The 25,847-nt window shown below is 49.4% G+C and overlaps 1 protein-coding gene across 5 annotated transcripts in view; it reads left to right on the plus strand.

Annotated features, from left to right (window-relative positions):
- The first annotated feature begins 9,264 nt into the window (after positions 1-9,264).
- GRM7 (glutamate metabotropic receptor 7) overlaps positions 9,265-25,847 on the plus strand; it is a 303,547-nt gene continuing 286,964 nt past the window's right edge. For 3 of the 5 annotated variants that reach the window (XM_032995412.2, XM_032995409.2, XM_032995410.2), the window contains exon 1: positions 9,265-9,918. In XM_032995412.2, the coding sequence (XP_032851303.2) occupies positions 9,364-9,918 (555 nt within the window). In that variant the 5' untranslated portion in view covers positions 9,265-9,363. The remainder of the gene's footprint in view (positions 9,919-25,847) is intronic. The other 2 variants (XM_032995414.2, XM_032995413.2) reach the window with 2 other exon arrangements.

Raw genomic sequence — 25,847 nt, forward strand, 5'->3', positions numbered from 1 at the left:
TTTTCCAAATCCCTAAATGAGGTTTGAAAAATCTTATTGCAATAATTACAGTAACAAAGCATCCCCAACAAAACATATTATCGGGGCAGATCATAGGTGATGGAGACACTTCCAGTCACTGTAAAATATTTTTTTCCTGTGAGAAACACAGTGAGTCTTGAAGAAGGAGCACTCTGAAACTGCTAGGCTGTCACCTGGGATGCAGAAATCTCCATATTTGAGGACTCGTTATGACCACAGCCTGGAGTGCATCTTGATTTTGTTTAAAAGTGCTTTTAAATGGCTGTCACGGACAACTGATAGGACACGGGAGAGGAAGATGGGGCGAGGACTGAGAAGAAGGCTTCTTCACAGCGGGTAGACCCTGAACTAAAACCCCCCTGGTTCCAGACCACGGTCCCACCCGTGGAAGTACCTTGGAGAGTCTTGGCCAGGCACTGGCTTCCCCATGGGCAGAGCAGCCGCCCCACCAGCCTCATGGCCCCGTAGGGTGACGTGGCCTTGGACCAGAGCCCTGGTAAGGACGGGCTGGGGCCAGGCAGGACCCCGCTGCTGATCCCTCCGGAGATGAGCATCAGGATCCCGTGGCCCGCAGGGGGAATCCTGAGAGAAAGGGAGTGTACTAGGGGATAAAAGAAAGTCAAGATTATATAATACTCAGTCTATCAAAGCAAATGAATAAAGCTAAAAATTATATAACGTAAGAGAATGCGAACAGAAAGGAATCTGATATCATTAGCTGGGGAGAGCAAATCGTCAAGGTATTTTTGCCTGAGTTTGCTTGTTGTTGTACGCAGGGATACAATCTTGCATAGACCAGACTTTGTAAAAAATGAATGGGGAGAGACACCAAGGAGGTGAATAAAATAGATGAGGAAAAGACCTGTGAGCTTATAAAAACTACACAGCCATGAAGAGACCTTAAAAGAAAAAAATTAAAACTCAGTTTACGAACAGCACTCCTGATTTCTGTCGTAAAATGTTCCAAAACAATCTCCTGACTCAATTCCTGCAGCCATTGAAGTAGGAAGAATTACATAAGATTCTTGCTGTTTGCTTTATTTTATGCTTAACTCATATTCTCAATGATTCATTATCAAGATTTGTCAGGACTAATTAAGAAGAGTGCCAGCTGTGATAGCATTTGATATCATGGCACCTTGCTCAGCGGGGACGCAACCGAGCTAGCTCGTTGCGCAGAATTAGCTAACAGCAACTAGTGATTTAGTGGCTTGTTGTTAACTGTGGTCTGAGCTGTTGCAAAGGTGAAGGCATTTAGCAGCCCCTGCAGATACGTTGCTTCTTAATGTGAAATTGAGTTTTCTGTAGCTCTCTATTAAAGCAAACAAACAAACAACAATTTCTTAAATTACCTGTATGATTTTCTTCCCTGTGGTAAGCCGCCTCTCTTTATTTAAATGCAAATAATTAAATTCAAAAAAAGGACACCATTTAAAATTCAGGAAGATGCGAGTGTGAAAACGCTGCATGTGGTCATGACTTTGTGCCCGAGTTTTTAATTCTGATGTGAACTGTCCTATGGGCTCATAAGCCTCTGGAAGTAGTTCACAAACAAAACCTTCCTGGCCAGTATTTTGTACCGGCAAAGTCGTCCATCGTATCTTGTATGCACCGTTCTGTGCTCTCTGCTACAAAAAAAAACCCAAAACAACAACAAAAAAATCATTTCTGGGCAGCAATGACAAAATATTAGAGACTTATTCACAGGGATGTGAGCAGGGGAGGGTCCGGCTGCAGTGCAGAACGCCTGGGAGCACCGCTCGGCACAGGTGGAGAGCCTCCAGCTCTTAAACCTGGGATTATAGAAAGCCAGTCTTAAAAAAAACCCAAACCAAACTCAAACTCGGCACCTAAAATCAATGGTATTTTTACCTGAATCGCTCTGAGCCTGTTGACCAGTAGCCCTCCTGTAAACAGCGATGATAATATCACTTAGCTCATGAAAATAAGCTACTGTTTTTGAAACGCTCAGACACTATGGTGATGATCAAGACAGAAAAAGCCAGGAAAAAGTTATTAATTCTGGCTCAGTACGCGGCGAGTGCTCTGCGGTAGGAGTCTTGGGGACACACGCTGAAGGCTGAGGATAAAGCAACGTATTGAATAACTGTTGATGAAGTGAGCGCTGCCTATTCTGCGAGCTGAATGAGGTAGGGGCTCGGCAGAAAATAAAGTGGTGTTTGATCGTTTAATTAAAGGCTACGTCATAACATGTGCGGAGCGGGCTGAGGAAGCAATCAGGGTTCTGGCATTGTCAGCGGTGGATTCTGCATCTCTAATGTTGCTTTTTAAGTAGGCGTTGTGGCTTTTTCAGGGAAATACTCAAACAGAAGGCTGAAAGAGGGAGGATGCCTGCAACTTCAGTGCAAGAGAAATCAGGGGCCCGGTACAAATGTTACCAGTTAAAGGCATTTTTCAGAAATAGAGGAATCATTTTATGTCTGAATTCTTTTTTTTTTTGGGAAAAAAAAAAAAAAAATCAGTGAAATATTTTTAAAGTATTTTTGCTTAAAATTCGGCAAAGCTGTAAAGAACAGAAAAGGGGTGCTCATGACTGGGTGGGAAAAGCCTCTCAGGAGCATCCCGAGCGACCCCATCGGCCTAGGCTGTAGCTTTAGTGCCACTTTGTCCCTTAGAAAACTCCAGGCACTGCAGACAGCCAGGGAGGAGGGGACCTGCCTGCGCCGGCTGGGTCAGTTTATCTTCTGACAGTACAAAGCTGTGATTATTTTGAAAGAGTCGTCTTGTTTAAAATTATCGTGAATGTGCAATTCCTTCATTTTTAATTCAGCATCGGAGAAGATGTTCCGAGCAGTGAGTGAACCAAAATATTCCTAGTAAATAAGAAACCAAGAGAATTAGTAAGTGTTTGAAAAGAAAAAGTTATTGTTCTCTGTGGATAGCAGTGATTTTGATGATTTGGCTGAAGTGCCCATATAATAGAGCTGCCTATTTGAAATATTTGTGATCTCAGAGGAACAGTTTTAAAGTGTCTCCTGCATAATTGATTGATCCATTCCTCTCAAATGCTTGGATGGCTTTCAAAGCCAGGGGACAGGTATTGATGGGCCTTCGAGGGGGATGTGTGTTTTACATGGTCTGGTGGGGAAAATGCCTCAAGTGTCCCCCCTGCACCGCAGGCAGAGGTGACTAAACAAACGGGAGTTCCCATTTAGAAAGTAGAAATTGCTCAGAACTGACACAAAACTCATTCTCGGGAGGAGCAAGGGCTTTCCTCCCCGCTGTCTTTGCCGTTCCCTGGTAGTGGGAAATGGGCTGCCCGACTCCTGCACTGGGAATCCTTTTTCTAAACATGCGCTACGTAGATGGGATTGCTTCACAATGTTTTATTTTTCAAGATATAGCCAGTTTGGCTTTAAAACCGTGGGCTGGTATTTAGAAAAAAAAAAAAAAAAAAAAAAAAAAAAAGAAATAGAAATAAAATTCTGTTTTGGTTATTTCTGAAAATGTCTTACTGATGGAGACAGTTGCAGTTTGAAAAACCAAACGACTCCACATAAAGAGCCCAAGACTTGTTGAAAATCTTTTCCCTTGGTTATCCTGCAGGTTCTACACATTAGCCCGGTGGTATTTTATGTAAATATCCCACACTGATGAAAATTACAAAATCCATCGTCTCTGCACTTGTGAAAACTGACAGTGTGTTTGTATTTCTTCTAGCCCTATCAAAAATTATCTTTCCAAGTGTGTTGAGCTCCTCACACGCAGGCTATGGTATAGCATGGTGTAAGCTACAATAAAAATAAGAGCAGTTGCTGTTACCGCACGCTGGCACCTTCTGTTACAGCTGCTCTTTTAGCAAGGAGCTTTCACGACGTGGATAACTCCTGAAAGGTTTATACCTTGGACGTGAGGGCTTGGGGCTCTCGGGTGAGCTGGGCGAGTGTTCCTCTGTCCCCGCGCCAAGGCACATCCCTCCCCCCGGGAGGACGCGGTGGCTGGGAGGTGACCCGGGGTTGTGCCACCCGTGTCCCGCAGCCGGGGACGGCTCCGGGGGGGTGGGGGGGTCATGGAGCATCTCCCACCCTGCGCCGGGCACCACGGGGACCCTCCCGTTGGTGGCATCTGCCGGCACCGCGGTGACCTGTCCCCAGCGCGGCGAGGGAGGAAACGTCTCCGCCGAGGACTTGGACCAGTCACCACAGCCAACAGCTTGGCTTCTCCTCGCGCCAAGGCTTTTCTCGCCCTCCCGGGGCTTTTTTTCTTTTTTAAGCCGTAGCAGCTTGTGCACAGGAGGCAGGACCCAGGAGGTGACTGAAAAGGGAAAATAACCGTGTACGGGTAAATCTTTGCATCGAGGAAAGGGAAAGGTTCCTCCCTGTAGCGCGGCTGAGGTTCGCTCTCAGAGCCGCGCTGCTTTGGGTTTATACCGGGTCACACGAGCGGGTTGCAACAGAGAACCTGGCCCAGATACTTTGCGGTTTAGCACAAAGTACTCATTGCATTTTTTTTCTTCATAGGCTTGGGAACAATCCGTAACGTGTATTGTAGATTTTCTAACTTACTAGGTATTATGAATTATAATTTATTTATCTTGTATAATACACTTTAATAATTTATAATTCGCTAATTTATAATAAGATATAAATATAAAAGTAAACTTTACCTTAGATAAATTAAGATGGAGCAAGAGATCCGAGCTACTATATCCTCGATGAGAATTTGCTGTTCCTTGTCCTCCCTGGAAACCAGAGCCACACTGACACCTTCTCTTTGTAAACAGCAACAGCAAAGCACTGAGTTAAGGATCAGAGTTTTCCACTGGCCTCTGCTCCAAAAATTCATTATTTTCTGAACACCAGATAAGCAGGAGCTCTGGCTTCCATCCTAACACTGACTTCACCCAACAAATTAATTGCTTGTACCATGTCCATTACAGTTGTTCAAAATGACCTCCAACTGTGCACGGTAGCGTCACGCTACATTACCAAAATTTGAAATATTGTTTCATTTCTCCTTTCTGCTAGTCCATTGCTCTTTGTTTTGTTTCCACTGGTCGGTTATAACACGATTTCTGTGTTCACTCTGCCAGTTGCCCACATAAAAGCAATGTTTAATCACACAGCATCTTTGAAAGTAGATGCGGGTAAGATCCTCCTGCGATGGAAATTGCGTCTCTCCCCCGAAGGATGCCAGCTATGATGCTGATTTCTTTCTGGCAAAGTCTTTGCTTATCCATTAGCAATTTGGCTGAATCCACCATCTTATTTGACAGACAAGTTAAGAAATGTTGTTGAGTATACTTTTGGATGTGTTTAACCACTGTTTATTTCTAAACAAATTCTCTTGCTAAAAAGATCAGGCTTGGGATTTTTATTTTTTTTTTTTTCCGGGTGAAGTTTTGTTTTGCTTTGTGGTTTGTTTGGGGTTTTTTTGCGAAGCAAACCTTCACCGGGGTGGGGGGTGGGGTGGTTGGGAGGGTGTGGGGGGAGACGGAGCGTGTCCCCAGCACCGCAAGGCGTGCAGGCAGTGGAAGCGTCCCCGTGGGTGCCAGGGACACGGGTGGGCGTCGGGGTGCCAGGTCCTACAGCACGTGGCCTCTGCTGGGAATTTGGTTTGGTAAAGGAAGGACCAATCGTGAAGCGAAATACAGAAAATCACACTGCAACAACTTTCCCACCATTCCCACATGCTTCTGCCAATATTCCCATTAAATACACGAAATGTTGTTTTACTGTAATAACGTTGGCTTTCTGAGAGTCATTTCAGATTAGGGCTATCGCTTCGATGTGATTTAGTATGTCTTAACTCAAAATTCTCACTGATGGAGTGGGTGAGTTCACTTTCGAGTGGACGTAATGTCATTTTTCCTTAGGAACTGCTTGTTGAATCCACTTAGTGTCAGGGAGGGGAGGATTTTTTTTAGGTTCAGTAGGATACGGGCTGTTACGCGGCGCAGGTGTGATACGCTCACCGTGGTATTTAGTCAGAGTTGTCTCACCTCCAGGTATTCAGTAATCCAAAGCAAAATGAAATGCTTCTTCCAAGTAAAATATGGCAGTGACAGATGCACAGGCTATTATATTTAGTTTCTTGTCTGAGAGGGCCAGATTGAATGTAGGTAGCTGACTGCACACAGTGGATGGAGATCAGGTACGATGAAAGGGAGATTACAGGCTATTTTAAGAGTTAAACTTAAAAAGCAGGAAATTGATAAACAGGTTTTTTGCAGGCGATATCCAATAAAACAGTGGTGCTCGTACTCACAGGAGGCCACTGAAGCCAAGTACTTAGCAAAAGCGGAAGAGGGACTGGGAACTTTTATGGATATCAAGAATATTCAGGGTAATGATTAACTATATCAATTTTGGTAATGTAATTAGAATAATTTTTCATGCTTCAGGGCTTAAACCAATTTCTATATATGAGAGACCAGGATGAGACTTATGGTGGGGACAGATTAAAGACATCTGCATGCTGCAGAGCTCCTGCCTTTTCTCCTGACATGTCTGCTGTTATTCTGAGACAGATACTGGGCCAGGCTGGACCCCGGGTCCGCCGCGATCAACTGTGTCATTGCCTATGTTCCCTTAGGGAATCTGGTGTGGAATACGCAGGCTAATTGTTTAGGTAAATCAGAGTGTGAGGAAAAGGAGGGTGAGGTAGACAGCAGATGGGGTTTCTGTAATTTTGAGAGGATAAACATGTTGAATTTAACTGTGGGTTTGCCCAAAGGGGAAAAAATAAAATTAAAAAAAAAAAAAAAAGCAAACAACAAAACAACAAAAAACACAACAAACAACAGGAAGCTTTCAAAATTATAGCTTCCTGCAAAACAATGAGATTTATTAGAAAAGGTGATTTATATTTCCAGCCTTTCTGAATCATGAGCACTTAAGGCAAACTTGAGTCATGCTTGCAAACTCTTCTCTCCAACCACTAGAGTCAGATTTTTTAATAACAATAAATACAGCTAAGACTCTCAAAGAGGAGCTGTAAGTGGGCAAGAGGTAAATAAACGCTGAAGAGCTTTACACTTTAACGGCGCCCGTTCAGGTGTCGAAGGGGATGGAGCTGATGTTACCGGGGAATAGCGGAGAAGGAAATCACGCTTGGGCAGGGGATGAACTGGTGTAAAGAGTTAAGGTGTGTGTGAGCAGGAGGGACGGCAAATGGGCACTGGTGAAGCTGTGGGCTGACTGCTAGAGGCTGGAAGGGGAGCGGGGGCCTGATCCTGGGGGTGTGGGGAGGCAGCAGCCAAGTGCCCAGAGTGTGGGACCTGCCCCGGGGCCTCATCCTGCACGTGAACTTCCCACTCGCAGCGTGATGGTGCTGGTCAAGCGGGGGTTTGTCGGGAAAGAGGAGCTGAGCTTTCATCCAGTGATGAACCAAAATGATAAACAAGGCCCCGGGTGATGCCACAAGCTGGCTCACGATCCCCAAATTACAATGAAATAATCTCTCATGATGTTTTCCGTCCATGAAAAAAAAACCTAAATTTTGGTTCCAAGCTCCCAAATTATAATTTCTAGTGGGGAACTCCAGCTGCTTTTATTGCTGTTTGTGCTTGTTGTACCCTGGCCTTACTGCAAAATCCTCCAACCTGCTATGTCTGTCCAGTTCTCCTGCTGCTCTCCAAACATCCCCTTTCACCAAAGAACTTCCATATGCCTTCTCTGGTTGTGGCGATGTTCGAACAGCACCGGTTTGGAAACCTTGGTTGGAGTGACTTCTGCCCAATACAAGCGCACACAGAGAACCAACGTACAAGGGAAAGAAAAAAAAAAAAAAAAAGTTGAAAAATATGCTAAGGGTACAATTTTAAAACTGCAGAGCTTTTTCAAATGCCTTAATAATTATTGTAGCTGTGTCACTAACCCCGAGCCAGCTCCATCTCAGTCAAGACCTGCCCAGCAAAGCCCCCCCACTTCAGGCTGCCAGACCAGTCGCGCTGCAATGTTGCAGTGCTGGAAGATAAAACTTGGCCAGGCTGAAATGGGTAAAAAACATCAGTTTTTACTGATGTTTTTTACTGTTACAACAGTAACAGTTGTGTTACTCTGACTTCAGTGAAATACAATATGTTGGAAATGAAGCGGTCTCTGTAGCTGTCTCTTGGGGGGGTAAGGCTTGCAGCAGGGGAGGTGGAACCACCACGCACCCAGTGCCGCTGGTCCCGTGCGTGTTAGGGGCCAAACGCCGAACCGCAGCTACACTTCAGCTGGTGTTTATGAAGGAGGAATTAAAGGTTGTCTCCAAAAAATGCGCTCGGTCTGGCGGGAACCAGGTGTCGGAGCTGTGTTTTGCACTACCCTGGATCTGGGGACGTGACATGGATTTGCTGGTCAGCAGGGAATGGCAACAGGTGGAGCCTCTTCGGGTAGTGCAGTTTTGGGATGAAGGGAACAAACGCGGGGTGTTCCAGCATCCTGGCGATCTCTGTGTGCCGAACAAAAATGGGTCTGGGGATCTTAAAATAGAACATCAGCCGCATTACTTCGGTTTTGGGAGTATGGGGTTACAGCCAAACTCCTCCTCCTCCTCCTCACCGGCTCCATTGGTATCCACCTTAGCGGGGAGGAGGATCTCTTTTTCTATGTCAAAAATCCGGATTACGGGTTTCGATGCGAGAGCCTTGCTGGCATGCTCCAGCTCTCGGGCGGCGGGCTCCGGCGCGCTGGCTCTACGCACCCGCGGAAACCCGCGGCCGCCCCGCTGCCCGCGGAGGGGGGCCGGGAGGGGTTGGGGTGGGGGGGCGAGGAGGGGACACGACCCCGCCAGCTCCGCTCCGCTGCCCCGCCGGGAGGAAGAGGAGGAGGAGGAGGAGGAGGATGCTCCAGCGGGGCTGAGCAGGCGTGTGTGTGTGCGTGTGTGTGTGCGTGTCCCCTCACCTCACCCAGGCGCGCATCCCTCCCGCTCCGCGGAGCGCGGCTGCCCCGCTTCTCCCCCTGCGCGGCTCCGGGGGGGGGGGGGTCCGCACCCCCCCTAACCTGTAGCCCCCCCCCTCGCCGTTCCCCGGGGCCAGCCCCCCCCCCCCCCCCCGCTTCTCTCCCCGGCTCCATCACCAGCCCCGGGCTCGGCGCGGCCGCATCCTGCGCAGCGGCGGGCGGGGCGGCGGAGGGGGCGGAGAGGCCCGGCCACCATTTAAAGCGGTAGCGGCTCGGCGCGGCTCCCCCAGTGCCGAGCTGCCGCGGAGCGCGGCGGAGCCGTGCGCGGCCAGGGCGGGCGGGAGCAACCGAAACCCCCCCCCTTTCCTTCCCCTTTTCCCCTTTCCCCCCAACCCCATCCCGGTCCCCACCCCCCCACCTTCCCCCACCCCCCCCCCCCCCACCCCCTTCCCACCCCTTCTTCTCCCCTTTCCTTCCTCCCGCTCCGGGCTGGATGAAGGCGGGCGGGAGCGCGGGGCAGCGCCCGGGCGGAGCCACCATGGTCCGGCTGGGCGAGCTCCTGCGGCTCCTGACCCTGCTGAAGTTGCCCTGCTGCCTGCTGGAGTTCCTGCTCTCGGAGGCGGCCCTGGGGCAGGAGATGTACGCGCCCCACTCCATCCGGCTGGAGGGGGACATCACCCTCGGCGGCCTCTTCCCCGTCCACGCCAAGGGCCCCCCGGGCGTGCCCTGCGGGGACATCAAAAAGGAGAACGGCATCCACAGGCTGGAGGCGATGCTCTACGCCCTGGACCAGATCAACAGCGACCCGGACCTGCTGCCCAATGTCACGCTGGGCGCTCGCATCCTGGACACTTGCTCCCGCGACACCTACGCGCTGGAGCAGTCCCTCACCTTCGTCCAGGCTCTCATCCAAAAGGACACCTCCGACGTGAGGTGCACCAACGGGGAGCCGCCCGTCTTCGTCAAGCCGGAAAAAGTAGTTGGAGTGATCGGGGCGTCGGGAAGTTCGGTGTCCATTATGGTGGCGAACATCCTCCGGCTCTTCCAGGTAGGGCTGCGGGCCGGGCGGGTCGCGGGGCTCCATCCCGGGCCGGGCCGCGGGGCTCAGCCGCCGGGGACGGGCGGTGGAAGCTCCCGCGGCCGCCAACTCCCTTCGTGCCCCTTCAGGTGCTTCGTTTGCCTCCCCTCCGGAGCATCCTGCTCCCCTCCCAGCCACCCTCTCTGGTTCAGCATCCTCCCCCTTCTCTCTTCTCCACGCTGCGTGGCACTTTCTGGATTTATCGCCCCGTTTGCAAGAAGCAATCCGTGAAGGGAAAGGAGGGGGCGGGGGGAGGGGGGGGGGGAGAAAAAATAAAATAATAAAAAAAAAAAAAGACGATGATCGAGATGGATTTGCTTTAGAGAGAGAAATATGGCTCGGCAGAGACGCGGGGGCACGGCCGGGACGGGTTTCGCGCATGAAATTTCCGCGCTGTGCGAGGGCAGGGTGCTGGCAGCGCCGCAGCCGCCCCCGGCCCGGGGGGGAGGGGGGGGGGGGGGTCGGGTCTCCGCTGGGCAACTCCGGGCACCTGAGAGCGGGGCCGAGCCCCCTCTGCCCTTCCGCGGGGTGCGGAGTCAGCCCGGAGCCGCGGCTGGCCCGAGGGGAAGGGGAGCGCGGCCGTCGGCGGAGGGGGGTGGGGGGGTGGGGGGGGGTGAGCCGGGGGCGGCTGGGCAGGGAACTCCGCGCTGCTCCGCGCTGCTCCGCGCTGCTCCGCGCTGCTCCGCGCTGCCGGCCGAGGCTCGGGCGGCTCCCGGCGAGCGCCGAGGGACGGAGCGGAGCCGCCGGGTTAAACCGTGCGTGGGTGCGCGGGAGATGCGCTGCAGCGCCCGCCCCGTTCCGCTCCCCCCTCCCCCCCCCCCCCCCCCGCCCAAACCGACCACCCCGCTACCCCCCCTTCCACCTTCCCCGGGCTCAGCCTCGCCGGCTGTCGGGACACGGACAGCCGTGTGTTTGTGTGTGTGTGTGTGTGTGTCCCGGCTGCATCCTCCTGCCCTTCTCCAGCGCCCCAAACCCGGCAGCTGGCCGGGCTTTGGTCCCCCGGCAAGGCGAGGGGGGGGGTGAGGGGGGTGTCCCCCCGAGGCCGGGGCGCTGGGTGAAGCCCCCCGGGCCCGGCAGCGAGCACCGGGGGCTCCTCGGCAGCGATCGCGGGCGCAGCGACAGCGCCAGAACCGCCACCAGATGCATCGTGAGCAGCGGAGTTTCTCGCTTCCTATCCTACGCCTTCGCATGCGGAAGGTGGTGGTTGGGGGGGTGGGGGGAGTATTTTTATTTTTGTGCAGCGGGCGGAGAGATCCCCCGCTTTTCCCAGCTGGAAACTTGTGAGGTTTTCATGGCAAAGCCACTCACTGCTGTCAGCAACCCTCTTTACTCCTTGTTCCCATCTGGCTGTCGGTGCCCGGCACGGCCGTCGCGTGCAAGACAAACGGAGCGATGCGCCTTCTCCCATTGCTGCCCTTTGCACTGCCCAGCCGGGCTCGGTCCTCTCCATTTTCCCGAGGAAAAAAAAAAAACAAAAAAAACAAAAAACCAAACTAACCCAAAACACACACACAAAAAAAAAAAAAAAAAAAAACCAAACCACACACAAACAAAAAAAAAAAAACCCACCCAAAACCCCCCCACTAAGGGTCTGGTTTTATCTTCCATGCTCGCCTCCCCCTCTTGGCAAATTAAAATGCAACTTGTATCGCTCCTGGATTCAGCGGTGTGCTGAATCCCTGACAATTCGTGCGGCTTGAACATGCGGGTTTTCCTCCTGAAACGCTCCCGCTGAGGAAGCAGCCTCGCTCGTGTGCGCGAGCAGGCTTGGCACCGTCTGGGTACGCTGTACTTATTTCTGCTCGAGACTTCTTGCATTACAAACACCCCTTCCTGGGCTGCAAAACAGATGATCTCATGTTCTGCTTGAGCTGGAGCCGAGGAGCTCGGAGGGACGCGAGCGGTGCTGAAGTTCTGCTGAAGTACCGGTTCAGCAGACGCGGATCTGCCGTAGACTTCCCCCCCCCAGCCTGTGGATTGGAATTAGCCAGCTGTTTTATGCTGAACCTCGTTCGAGAGCAAAGCCTGGGCGCTCTGTGCAGAGGTCTCGCTCGGAAGGAAATCCTGGGCACCGGGAGCCTTTTGTATAGTGCCACAATACCTGCAAAATCTTTGGTGATACATTACGTAATGGAGTTTGCAGGAAATAAGAATTTTGGGCAGTTTCTGCATGTAGAGAGATTTATTATATAGATCTAAACATTTTAATGTATTGTGACTAAGCATCTGTTCAAAATTGCTTTTTAACCAAATCCTCCAGAAAGCAGGAATGGGTACATACTGCGAGAGATTTTACTGGATTTTACAGCTCAGTCCTGCCTTCTTTACATGGATTTTTCATGCAATAAAACTATTCCTTATTGTCCTCTCCCCCCTCAAAAAGCAGTTCAGAATATGTCCCAGCCCGAGAGAAATAAAAAAGAAAGAACTATTTTAAGAGAGAGGAGGAGAGCTGGACCGATTAAGCAACGAAGCACTGTTGCGTGAGGGTGGGTGAGAAGCTTTTAAGTTATTGGAAAGAAAAAAAAAAACCCAACCAACTACCCAACCACAAAACACTTGTTAATATAAATACTTTCTCAAATGCATGAGCTGTTGCAGCCAGCTCACTTCTCCTGGGTCACGATAGGTTTTGCTGCCCGGGGCGGCGTGGTGAGGGTGGGGGAATGGCTCTCCAACATTGCTTTTCATCCCCAAACTGGCTTTTCCCAAACATCCTGTAGATGAGAACTCTTTCCATCTGTGGAGGCCTCTGCAAAAGAAATCGTATGGGTGTTTACATTTCTCTGTCAGTATCTTGGAAGAGAAGTATTTGTACTCTACCTTAGTGTAGGGAGAAAATAGATATCTGTAGCTCATACAGAGCACAGCGGGGTTCCCTCAGCCAGCTACTGATGCTGAAGGGGCTTTCTCTCCAGGATGGGTGAGATCTCAGCTAGTCATCTTCCTCTCTTCTGGTCACGCTACCTCTCCATGCAGCTCACCCGCCCGTTCCCAATCCAGCACAGAGGTTTGGGAGCATCTTCAGCGAGTGCCTACAGGTGGCTCAGCAGGGGAAAATGGTACCGAGGTCCTCTGGTTTGAATTCATCCATGTAATTACTGTTTGAAGTTTTGTTGCAGCTTTCTTTTTGAAAAAAAAAAAAAAAAAAAAAAAAAAAAGTGATGGCTCTAGATTAGGCTTGGGTTTTTTCCTGTGTGGTGAAAGCAAAAGTCTTTCCCCTTGCCTCTGCATCTCTTACCCCACGTATCCTTGAATTTCAGCTTTGAGAAAAGATGATGGGATTAATTGGGGTGTGGGGGGGGGATTCTCCCCGGAGCCGTGGGATGGCACCGAGTTCCCGCTGGTGCTGGAGTGAGGGGAAGCCGTGATGCTTGACCCTGCCTGCTTCGGCCTGATGTGCTCACGCCGATGGAGCGAAGCTGTCGGGGCTGCTGAGGCTCGGGTGCAGTTGGGGGGGAGTGAGGGGGGGGGGGTGGCCACTGGCTCCGAGTCACCCGGGACATGCCGATGCGCTGGCGGCGGGCGCTGGAATTGCCAGCAAGGGCTGTGTGTCTCCTGAGGCCGAGTGCGTGAGGATTTCTCTTCCGAAATGAGACCTAATGAGAGGTGCGACTGCCCGGCACAAGCGTGGGGTTTAGAGGAGCAGGGGGGGTGGAGGATTTTACACCCGAGCTCGGTAAACGTCATTGCCGCGAACTTCGTGGGGGACCTTCCGTGAGTCACCTCCGGGAAAAGGGGTCAAGAGCGTCCCGAGGTCCCGGCGTCAGGAGCGAGTCAGACCCCGCGCTGAGGCGCGCCGGAGCGCGGCCGGGTGTCGGGGTCCCTTTGGATGCCAACGCAGACGAGCTCCCCCCCCAGGTTGGCAGGGGCTGCCCTGGGGGAGGGCTCGAACTGGTCCACATCTCTCTGCTATTTCACTTCATCGCCCTTCGGAAGCGGGGATGCGAGCGCCCTGCCAGGAGTTCAGGGGATGCAGGCGGTCCCTTCCGACCCCCTCCTCTCCGGGGGTTGTGCCCCATCCCTGGCCTGGCTGGGGGCTTTGGGAGCTGGGGGGTGGGGGGGGAGCTGCCCCGCACCAAGAGCCTCTGCTTGCGCTGCGGGGCCTCGGGTCAACGCAACAGAAGGGGTCACGTAACGTGCGGTGGACCGTGGAGGCAGAAGTGCATGAATATTCAAGTACGTCAAACACAGTGACTTTTTCAAAATGCAATTCTATTAGAGTGTGCCAATAAATAGTATGCCGATTGTAAATGAAATATCTGTTCTAAAAATAAACCAGGAACAATTTGGGAAGCTGTTTCCAAATGCATCAGGGAGTTCAAGGCAATATGTTTTTAGGCTGCTAGTTTTGCATTGTAAAAAATATTGTTACTTCAGAGTGTCGTAGCTTTCCTTACAAATTTAACTCCATGAAATTCAATAACCATGTTGAAAAAAAAAATTGTCAGATGTTTCAGTCTGTTTCATATTTTCTGGGAGTAGAACCATGCAATGTGGGGAAGATCAGCACACTGATTTTTTTTTTTTTTTTTTTTGTACTGGGAACCTAATTTTTGGACTCCCTTAGAACTGCAGACTTCTCATTACAAACTTTAATAATGAACTAATTACTGCTTCAGGTTTCTGTCCTCTGTGGATGCAATTTTAAATGGTCAGTCAGCAATCCTTCTTTCTTGTCTAAATACCTTTTTGCTTCTATCCGTGATGGGTCTTGCTGCCCATAGGGCTGCGTTACCAAGCCCCTTCGGGGAACTTTTTAGAAACTGGTGTGGGATAGAAAAGCACAATGAGATTGGGAGTGTAAATTGAATCTTCCCTTACCTCCCTCAGGGGCTTCTGGCTGTATTTTCTTCTGCAGCCACCTTTGGGCTAAGTGAGAAAGATGGACGTTGCAATCCCGCCTTCTGCTCTGGACCCGATGAAGCCGGTAGAGATGCGGTTATTCGGGAGGGAGTGCAGCTTAAAAGTGCAGCCCCAAGTTGGATGCTGCTTTTTCCTTCGAGAGGGGCGTGGGTTTCGCGGGGCCCCCCGGGTGAGGAGCCCCAATTTGCCAAACTGCTTGCTGCTGCTGGGTTTGCACCAGGGGCCCGGGGAAGAAGGATGCGGCCGCCTGAGAATCGCTCTACAGCGCGCATAAGCTCGTGATTTCAAGAGATGCTTCTTAAGTGTTTGGTTTTTTCACTAATTTTCTGCCGCGCAGCTGATCAGCTTCTATAAACTCCTTCACTCTGCAGCAAAAGTATTTGCAAACTGATCGCTCCTACCTCTCGTTTGTTTAAGCTTCCTGCAGGAATAGGGGATACCGGCCCATAGATTTCCATTTGTATAGGTTCTGGGTGCCAAGCCAAAGATTCACGCCGAGATCTTCCTGCTGACCTTGATGTCATGAGATGTTATTCAACGGTCAATTTAATTTACCGCAGCGTACCTGCCATGGGGGACCCTTGGGTTTTCGTGGGTATTGGGGAAGAAAACTAACATACTTTAACTCTGTTTTTCTCTGGATGCTAATATATTTTGAACTCATTACCAGTTTATTGCATGTTCCTCTTCTAACTTTTAATAAGACAATACTGGCTTTAGGAAGTGGAGTAGTGATTCATTTTTAAAAGATATTTGAGGCAACCTATACATTTTTCAGTTAAACTCATATAGACAACTTAACAAAATCTTAAAAATAAGAAACAGTGAACTTCAGTTCTTTGCCTCTTTTCAAAAAACGGCTTTTGTGTTTCTCAGCAAGCTTTCATTTTTATCAGTTTCTAAATATTTCTCCTCATTGCTACTGACACACCTAAATACGTGTCAACAAGCTGAGCCGTGCCGCTCTACCGCACTGTTGTTGAAATGTTGGGCTATAAGATGTGGAATCTTATTTCCTCTGTATGAATCAAAAGAAAAGGAAAATCCTCGCTTCAGAATTCACAGGTTTCCATGTGGAGTTACTAATGGCATGTTGGAGGTGCTATGGATATGTTCTTCTGGAACACAGTGTTTTGGAGGTAAAATTTATTCTCCTGACGAGGCCTAATTCAATGTTAGCAACAATCTTGGCTCTTACTCTTATTTTTGAGTGTGTCTCTGTAGCTGTTGGGTAGAAGGGGGCTGCAAAGAGTCTTGGGGAAGACGACTGGCTCTGCCAGGAGAGGGATGCTCGCCCGTGGGGAGAGACAGAGAGGGACGATGGTGCTTATGTGAGAGGATCAGCAAATAATTGGGGCTGGAGTGGGGGCATTGCAGGGGCTTGCTGGAACCTGGCAGCTTGTACTGTGAAAGCAGACATGCCGCGGGTACTTTCATGCAATTCCCACTCTACTCTTTGAAATGAGATAAGGTGACCTCTTCGGAATGACAAATGGAGGGATCATTTTAAGGCATTAATTTTTATGAAAGAAATATTGATCTGGTTTTGAATCTCATAACGCTAATACTGTAAAACTACATGTACTATATTCCGTATTTTATTCTATTAAATGAGTTTTGCTTGGAGGCATTAAAACCATCCAGAACAGTACTCTGCATCGTAATATCAGATGTTGTTATTGCTATTTATAGTGATATTCAAATTAATCTCAATGAGTGACAATGCTGACTGTCCCAGACATAGGACTATGATGAATTTTATCATAATATTGGAAGATACGAAGCATGTAATTAAGGCCATTTGGAGAGCGTGGAATCCAATATAGTCAGGTCATTAGCGTGGTGGAGTATCCAGGCAGAGAGAAATCTGAAGAAGAACAAATATTTCTAAAGCCTTCCTCGTTACCGATGATTCACCAGGTCCTATAGAGCCCTTCTGCTGCAGGCAGTAGAGGTATTTTGAATCACCCCCAATTTAGCTGAGAATAAAGCGTGGTCCTGTCATGGACCGCTAAAATACAGTGGCCCTGCCCTGCCCCAGGTCCCCGCTCACCCGTGCACAGCCACCACACCTGTCACCTTGCTGGAGGAACTCTCACCCCCGCAGCTCTAGCATAGTCCTTCCGTGCGATTGTACTATGCTGGGAAGAGAGAGACTTCAGATGACAGCAGTTGGTATGTAGGAACGATCTAAAAGCTCTTTAGTTGCCCTGTGTCACAAGGCCACCGTGCCACCCCTGCCGAGACAGCACAGCGGAGGTTGCCATGAATTTTTTTTTTTTAATTTTTATTTTTTTTTTTTTTTTGCTCGGAGTGGGGCTGCTGGGCGCGATGGAGCGGGTGCCGGTATGGAGATGGGGTGTCCGGGCTCCCGTGTGCCATGTTTTGTACCAAAACCCCCTCGCCGGTGCTGAGCACCCACAGACTGGGCGGCAGGGTGCAGGACGGTGCGCCCCGAGGACGCCTACGAGACGCATCGGGGCCTCGCTCCTTCTCCCCGGGGGCAAGTGCCTCTCTTTGAGAAAATCCGGCAAGGGGTGCTGCGTTGCCAGAGAAACCGTAACTCCAGCAGCATTGCCCAACTTCCCTCTAATTTAGTCGGCGTTGTGAGAAGTGATGCTCCTGCTGTGTCGCTTGGGGTGTTCGGGGGAGGCGTCAGCACGCTGTATGAACGCCAGCGTGTTGCCCGGTGTGTATATCCTCCCGCTCCTCGGCTGACGGGGTCATGCAGGCCACCCGCCTCGCTTCCACGTTCTTTGAAATGAACTTGGCAAAACACGCCCAAAGCCCCGTGAAGCGCCCCCGGGTTAGAGATCGCCTTCCTCCTTGCGTTGAGATCGTGTCAAGCGCTCCCGCTCCCTGGCTTCTGATTTAAATGGGAGGAGAAGGCAAACTGGGCAGGCCTTCCCTCCCGCGTGCCGTGCGCTGCCCGGGGTGGCACGGCTAAAAATCTTCTCGGATGTAGGGCGCATCAAATAGCTCTGTTTTTGTTAAAAGGATTGCCTGACCCGTGGGGGTGGAGGGGACGCTTAGGAGCGGTCTTAGATTGCAAGATTTCATTCCGATGATGGTTCTGCTTAACGGCGATGAATATGTTTGTGTGTGTAGGCGTGTTTTTTATAGCTATATACATAAATATAGATCTACTTCCATATATACAGCGGGGTTTTTTGGTAGATATTTATGGTGCCAGTGGAAGCGGCCTGTCTTTTAAGGTCTTGCTGCGGGATGAGGGTGGGAAGGGGAGGGCTGTGGTGGGCGAGGGCGGGACGGCGCCCGCCTCCGCTTTCGCTGGCTGCCGCTGCTGCCCGCGTGCCGACAGCCGCGTCGCCGGCTTGTTTGGCTTTTCGATTCTGCCTGTCTCGCACCGTGATGACGTTAGGACTCAGAAGAATCTGTGACGTGGCGTTAATAGAGAAAAGACGTGTTTTGGTCGCGCGGAGCCGCCTTTCAGCAGTCCAGCCAACGGGTTGTGGGCAGGCTTGGCTCCTACCCGGGAAGCGAGTGAAGGGAGGAGAGGCAGAAACCGTGGTGGAAAACAGGAGGAAGAGCGTGGGGAGGTCGGCGTGCGGCTGGGGCAGGGCGAGGGGGTGCTGGAAGGAGGATGCTCTGTGGGACCAGCTCTCCACCTCCTCCCGGCAGCAGCTGGGGCGGCTTTCCGGACCCTGGCGTGGGCGGGAGGGATGGACAACAGGGGCCGCGGTGGCTCTTTCCTTCGTGGCACGTGCCCGCCGCCTTGGTCTCTGCTCTGACGGATCACAGGGAGAGTCGAGGTCGGGGTGGAGGAGCTGAGGGTGGTCACTGCGCAGCACGTCGCCCCGGGAGGGGAAGCGGCCCAGGTCAAGCGCAGTAGGGGCACAGCCCGGATCAGTGCCAGGAGGTGACAACAGGAATCCCAGGGGGGACCCAGCCCCGCCGGCGGGTGACCGGCGCCAGGGCTGCTCGCTTTAACCCAAGGGCAATGCCTTGCTGGAGCTGTTTCACTGCTTTCAGTTCAAAAGCCAGATAATCGGGACCTGGCTTTGGTGCGGTCCCCGTGCTCCCCCGCCTGCCGTAGAAACGCCCTTAGATCTTGCTCTTACAGTTTTACAGCTGTTTTTGGCTTTTCACTTGCGGGTATAACAACTGCTGACAAAGCCAAAACCTTAAGCTGGAGCTGTCCTGAAAAATGACTCTGATCCAGGTTCTCCTCGGGTGGGTTGATTACAAACCCCTATCTCCACCTCCGTCGTTAGAGATTTCCCATTTCTGCGGCGGAGAGCAGGGTGTAGCAAACCATTTTTTTTTTACGGCAGCCATTTAGTACTGCCCTACACAAAGGCCCTAATCCCACCTTTTCTTAGAAGAGTGCCCATACATAAATAAGACTATAAATCCAAAGATTGTAGAGGATGGAAACACACACTTATCTTAGCACAGTTTTCCAGTGTTTTCTTTGGATGCTCCAGCACTGGCTGGCAGTGGGAAGGCAGGAAGCCGGCCAGGGATCTCTCTGATTCTCTTGGACAGTGTCAGGCACCTCTTTGTGCCGGTACCATCCCCTCGGCCCCCCTCTCTGGCCCCCGCGGGTGGTCCCCTCCCGTTTTCGGGGGGCAGAGGGTATCGGCGTGGCCCCTTCAGCCGTGGATCTCCATGCTCGTGGTGACTCGCTGACATGAGGTGTGACCTGCAGAGCCAGGCTGGTCCTCGCAGATGCTTGCCTAACCTCTTTTATGAACTTTTTCTGAAGAATATTCCGTAACTTCCATGAAATACTTTTTTTTTTCTTTTTTTTTTTCTTTTTTTTTTCTTTTTTTTTTTCTGTCTCTTAATAGTCAGCTTTTATCTTCTTCGCTGGAAACTTTCCTGCTTTTGTTTTGACTGTTCACAGCAGGCTGTGAGGCTTAAGTGCAACACAGGACACAGTAGGTATCTTCCTAAAGCAAGACTTTTGCTCTACCTTCCATGCTGGAAGTTAGGTACAAAAAGTTAGAGGTTTTGAATGCTTTAGTGGGAGAGATTTATCCATGAGATAAACATGCACCCAGCTGGGACTTGTGAAACTCCATCTCTGTCTGGTTCAGGCTTGAGATGTTAGCCTAAATTTCCAATAGTCCGGGTGGGTACCAGTGGTTATTTTCAATTCTGTCTTGTCCCATTGATGCACTTCCAGGCTAGACTGACTGTTAAAAAGCAACCCAACAAAAATCCCACATGAAGTTTGCTTCCCCAATAATCCTTGTTTAAAGAACTGAATATTTTCCAAATGAAGAAAATAATGAAATCCCAATTCTGTCTATTCAGTAACTTTGATGGGGAGGACAGAGGATTCAGGATCTCAGGAGACCTTTGTGCCCACATTGTCTCAAAAGGAAATGCTCGGGTTCGGTGCCTTGCAAAGTTTGTTTTCTCTGATGCCATTTTAGAATTTGAGCATTCTGCAAACTCATATGCAGAAGATTTTCTAATAAATTTATTATTTCATAAATATTTTAATAACAGTAATTATGCATTCATCAGAATGGAGATTTGTTTCAATGTCATTAAATTCAGCCTCATAATTATATGCATGGTATTTTTGCACACAGTACAAACTGAGTGCAAGTGCTCTGTAAATGTACTGCAGCACTTGGCGACACAGGAGGAATTTACATCTTTGCAGGGTCGTCGTCTCCAGCTATTGGCATGTTCAGTATACCAAAAAGAACAGGACAGCAGGAAATTTTCTTCCATGAGAATGGAGGATTTGGGCCTTAAGAGCTGTGGCAGGCTTCTATTTCCAGCACCACCGCCACCAAATGAGCTCCTTAATACAAGATCAGAGATAAAATGCAAATTGGGTGGCGCAGAGGTGCCAGTTGTGCCACAGCTGATGTGATTGTGCTGAAACTGCCCAGATTTTTTTTTTTTTGGGGGGGGAGGGCACCCCGGGAGCCCGGTTTGTGCCCACGCAGCAGCCACGGCTGCTTGCAGGTAGAGCCAGGGCTAGGAAAGTGCTGCCAGGATTGACACAAATTCACTTTTGAAATCTGTGTCTAAACTATTTTTGTGACAAATCTGTCTTTTTTTTTTTTTTTGGACATGGATTTATTTTTAGACATCTTGAGATAGACAAGTTATTAAAAGTTCTGTTGTTGCCAAAGAAAGCTCGACTAGAGCGACTACAAGCCTGATGGTAAATTCCCTTTTCGCTGTGAATATGGCCCGTTATCCTGGGAGAGCCACGTGTTTGCTGCTTTTGAAGTACATCTGCTTGATAAACAGGACTTGGTGAGCTTCATCAACATTTTTGTTGTGACTCATGGCATCAGAGGCCGCTAATGTTTAATCCCAGTAATACAAGACTCTGCGTAACAGACTTTGTTTAACACTGAGGATAGATATACGCACATACTCTCTAATTTAAAAGTGAAACAAAGATCATTTTTTTTTCCCAGGGTGAGTTCAACTGGCCCCATGTGTTTGATAAGTTTCTGATGCTCATCCTGAGTTGTGACAGTGTTATCTCAGTACTTAATTTCCATGTTAAAAAAAAAAAAAAAAAAATCCAAGGCAACTTGATTGAATCCCGTGTATCAGCCTGTATCTTGTGTAGCTCAAGGACAGCACAGAGTTCAGTATTCACTGTGTCACATTCTCCATTGATTCCCCAGCTTTCAGCATTTGAATTTTCTTTGAGGCTCAGGTCCACAACCGCCTCTCTTGTGCTGTAACACATATTCTGGCTGTGTCCAACGCTTGCTGCTGCTCTCCCCATAAAACTTCAAACTTCAGACCTCGCGTCTCTGCTGATGCAGCCAGAACAACCTGTGTTGCCTCCCCACCTTCCCGTAGCGTATAAAATGGAGTTGATAAATGCCTCTCGGGAGTATTAGTAATGTTACCTTCCTTATCGTGCCCTTCCCTCTTGCTGTATCTCTGGCACTGTCTGTCCCTACCCGTGGGGACAACCCTTCCCACCCTGCCTGCCCTCGTGCCAGGGTGCCGGGGGGTCCGTGCCCTCCCAGAGGACCCCCCACCTATTCCTGGTTAACGAGGGCTCGGGGCATAGCTGGGTTTATTCCATTTTAAAAAGCGAATCTGGATGGCTGGGGCCAAGTTCAGCGCTGACGGAGGGAAGTGGAGTTCTGACAGTTGACACCAGCTGAGGTTGTGGCTTGCTTTTCTGTGTATTTATTCCCTGGGGGAAATGGGTGCGTTCCCCATTTCTGGGATCTTTGGGGTCAAGTACGCAGAGATGCACTTAGTCATTCCTCATATTCATCTCGTAATGACGAGATGGATATGAAAGAAGGTGGTACAGCTTAATCTAATGGATGGCTGAAAGCTAATAAATTCTCCGGTTGTCTGGAATGTAGTGACAGCTCATAAGAGCCTAGAGAGCATCACCACCAGTTTTAATTGTGCTAGTGCCTTGCTGCTGTAGAGACAAGACTAACTGCCCGGAGTTTTTTTTCCCATGCTGATCCCATCAAGATGGAGTCCAAATAGGTAGGATCAAGGCCAAATCTCATTTAATGAAAAAATGGCAGGAATAAATCAGAGTTAAAGGGAAACTGTCAACTCAAATTTGGCTGGGAGTCGTTATTTTTATAGAAGTAAAATCCAGCACTAATAGAGATGTTTTAGTGATTTTTGAAGAAGGTAATTTTGCGGTAGTACCTGAATGCGCAGAAATGATGTTGACAATAAAAAATAATTAAATAACTTCTTGTGGTTTTGTAGTTTTTCTATCTGACGGCAGTACAGAAAATCTCAGGTTATTAGCAACGTAAAGGAGATCATCTTTTTTGGGTGCATATGCCACTACTACAGTGAAGGATTTTTCGAAATTAGGAGAGGCTATTTTGATCTCTCGACTCCCCAGCAGGTCTTTGGCAGCTGGGAGCTCCCTGCCTGTCCTGGGTGCTTGAAAACATTTCCCGTAGTCGAATGTTAATGTCCGAGGCAAAGTGAGTTGTGCACTGTAGGGGGGTCTGGGAGTCGAAACCAAAAAATTAATTTTCCACCCATCTGCAGCGACAACGATGGCATCGGCCTTGGGGGAGCTGCAGCTTGTTTTCACGTTGTTTCCTGAGCTGGGGGGGTGGCAATGGGGAAAGGACTTTTCGGAGGATGTCCAGGGCTGCTGCAGAAGCACGGCCGCAACACGTTGAGATCTCTAACGGGCTGGAGGCCTTCAAAACAGCGCTTTCCGTCTGTAGGAATATTTTTGTGATATGGTAAACTGTGAAGGGCATTAAATCCATGAAGAAATGAAGGAAATCACAAATACAGGTTTTTTTTCCCCTCCCGTGATAAACATATTTTGCTAGAGAATCCAACTGTTATTAAAAAAGCCTCCAAACCCTGTGCTTATTTTCTCAGGAAGAATCTTCTTACATTTCAGAAGAAAATAAATACCTCTAAGCACAAAAGCACTGAGGAATGAGGCCGATAACTCTTCTGTAAAGTGTTCTGCTTGAGACAAGGAAAGCTTCTGCTGCTCTCTCTGAGAAATCCATCTGTTAGTGAAATAATAATTGTTTATTCAAATGTGCATTATATGCCTGCGTTTCTGATGAATGCACGTATGTGGAATAAAGCCCGTGTTTGCTTCCGAGCGTGCATCTGTGCTGTAACCCCGCACGTCCTATTTACATACGGAAGGACTCTCTCCTGATGAGCATAACCCATACCAGCACTTCCCTGACGAGCACAATCCCGGCTCCAAACTCGAACCCCCCCCGGCAGAATGGGAGCGGGGCCGCCGGCCGGCTCTGGGGCAGAGCGGGGACCCCTCGGACGGGAAGGGGGGTGCGGCGGCGGGTTGAGGGGGGGCTGCAGCACCGCGGGGGGCTGAGCCGTATCGTTCACGCTCAGAACGGTGACAAAAGTTGTGACCGTTTATCAAAAATATTAACTGTTCCACGGGGCAGCCGGGGTGATTTGCGGTAGCTCGCTGCAGCGAATTATTATATGCGTTTTTATACAATGGTTCATTTATACATATTGCTTTGTTTTTCCTTTTGCTACCTTTTCAAATTGAATTTTTTAGCGATGAATGGGCGTGCTTCTCCCTCTTCCCTCCCTCCGCTGTTCCTCACTCAGCTCCTAAGCAGTCTGCAAAATTGGTCCGACAGTTGATCCTAATCTCCAAGGTGAATTTTAGATAAGATGCTATTGGGTTCATGAAATGATGTTTGGTTTTTTTTTTTTTTTTTTCTCGTGCCATTATAAAGGTATTATCAAGCCAGCAAAACTAGCAAGCTGCTTTTTTTGTTTTTTTTTTTTTTTTTTTTCTACTGGTTTTGTAGAGCATTTTAAATCTTATCACTTAAACTATAATAAATATGGTGCACATTAAAAATAACAAAAATAATGAGGTATAGCTTAAACACACAGCTAGGAGAAAATGCAATCTTTCTTAATTGAACTCTGTTTATACCGTTCATGAATCTTTTTGTCATATTTGTTGACTGAGATTTTTATTTTTTTTAATGTGCTTCATGCAGAGAAATTAAAAATGCCACTTATTTAATGAAATAAAATTGCACTGAGGTTTGTGCTGCTTTACCTCTCAGATTTGTGCTTTACATTATGCCTGGTATCCTGAGAGTTTCTCGGTGGTACTGGGGTTTGCTACGAGGCGAGATGGAGTCTGGGCTATAGCACTGGTTTGCTGCGGGATTACCTGGGGAAGGGTGGAAATGCACCTGGGGGTTTGGAGACGTTGGGGATTCTCAAAGCCAGTAGGTTGAAATGAAGTACATTTCCAGTTCCTCCCATCTGCATTTTATCCCAGCCTATGTCTGAAAACTGAATCATTATATTGATTGGTACTATAAAGCTTAATAAGACATTTGGTTTTTAACTGGTGATGGTTTTGATGGTGAAAATTAAAGTTACAATGAATTCCTCAGGACGGTTGTTTGTGGTCATCCTTCTTGCCACGCCGATGCTCTCTGGGTGATCCTTTCCCCGTGGTCGATGTTTGCAAGGTCAGTTCCTTTGTTTTGGGATGGTTAAATCCATGTTGCCTTTGGTTGACCAGTGGGCTTTGGTCCTCCTCTACTGGGAATATTTTCTCATGATCCGTGGGGTTCCCCTGGTGACACTGGGACAGTAGAAGGTAGCGGGACGTGGTGACTCTGTTGAAAACCTACAGCATGCCTTACAGTGAGCCTTTATGGAAAGTCTCAGTGTGTTTAGTGAGTTATCTGGGATACTTATCACAGGGAAGGGGCATATTCAGGCTAAATGACAGCCTGTCACTGCACAGAACAAAATACTCTTGTAAGCTACAGCAATTTTAAAAATAGAAACCAGGGAGAAAATGGACTTGAAGGTACATAGCACTCAGAGAGACGGGAATTGGTCCTAATGGGCCTTGAGCTCTGCTAGGGATGGAGGGCTCCGAGCTCAGCCAGGGCAGCTAGCTGCAGGTGGGAGCCAAGTTACAGCTCTCATACGTTTCCTCTTATCGAATTTATTTTTATTCCTAACTTGGACAAAGGACTCCCTCAGACTTGAACTTTTCCTTGTTTGGCTGCTGGCGGCTGGGCTGGGTGTGATGGGGGAATCAACTGCAAAACCACGCCTGCTCTCTAGGACTTGCTTTGCTTTGTAAGGAGTGTCATCGTATAAAAGCTGTTGGGCCTTGATTAGGTAATACCCGATTTCAACAAGTAATACATGACCTGGCTCCCGAGGCTAGCAGGTCAGCACTTGGTGGGAGCCTAGGAAAGATGGAGATGTGATTTTCATCTATTCCTGCACGTTCCTTGCTCTCAGTCCTGCGAGCTTCTCAAAGGAGCCCCCCCAAAAAGCCCCAGGGACCCTGCTCGTCCCCAGGGATCGGCCAAGGAGCTCCCCCATCACCCGAGAATTCCCCATGGGCGCTCAGACCAGTCTCACCATTGCTTTCTGCAGCCGAGGGATGCGCAGCAGATCCATAGCGCTGGTGGCCGGGGCGAGCAGGGTCTGTCTGCTCCTTGTGCTCGGGTGTGGAGGTGCTCCCTGGAGCCTCTAAAACTTGGCAAGTTTATTGTCAGAACAGCAAAAAAAAGAAAATT

Source organism: Tyto alba, unplaced genomic scaffold (assembly GCF_018691265.1).
Source record: "Tyto alba isolate M040663 unplaced genomic scaffold, T.alba_DEE_v4.0 Super-Scaffold_3, whole genome shotgun sequence".
NCBI classification, from domain to species: domain Eukaryota; kingdom Metazoa; phylum Chordata; class Aves; order Strigiformes; family Tytonidae; genus Tyto; species Tyto alba.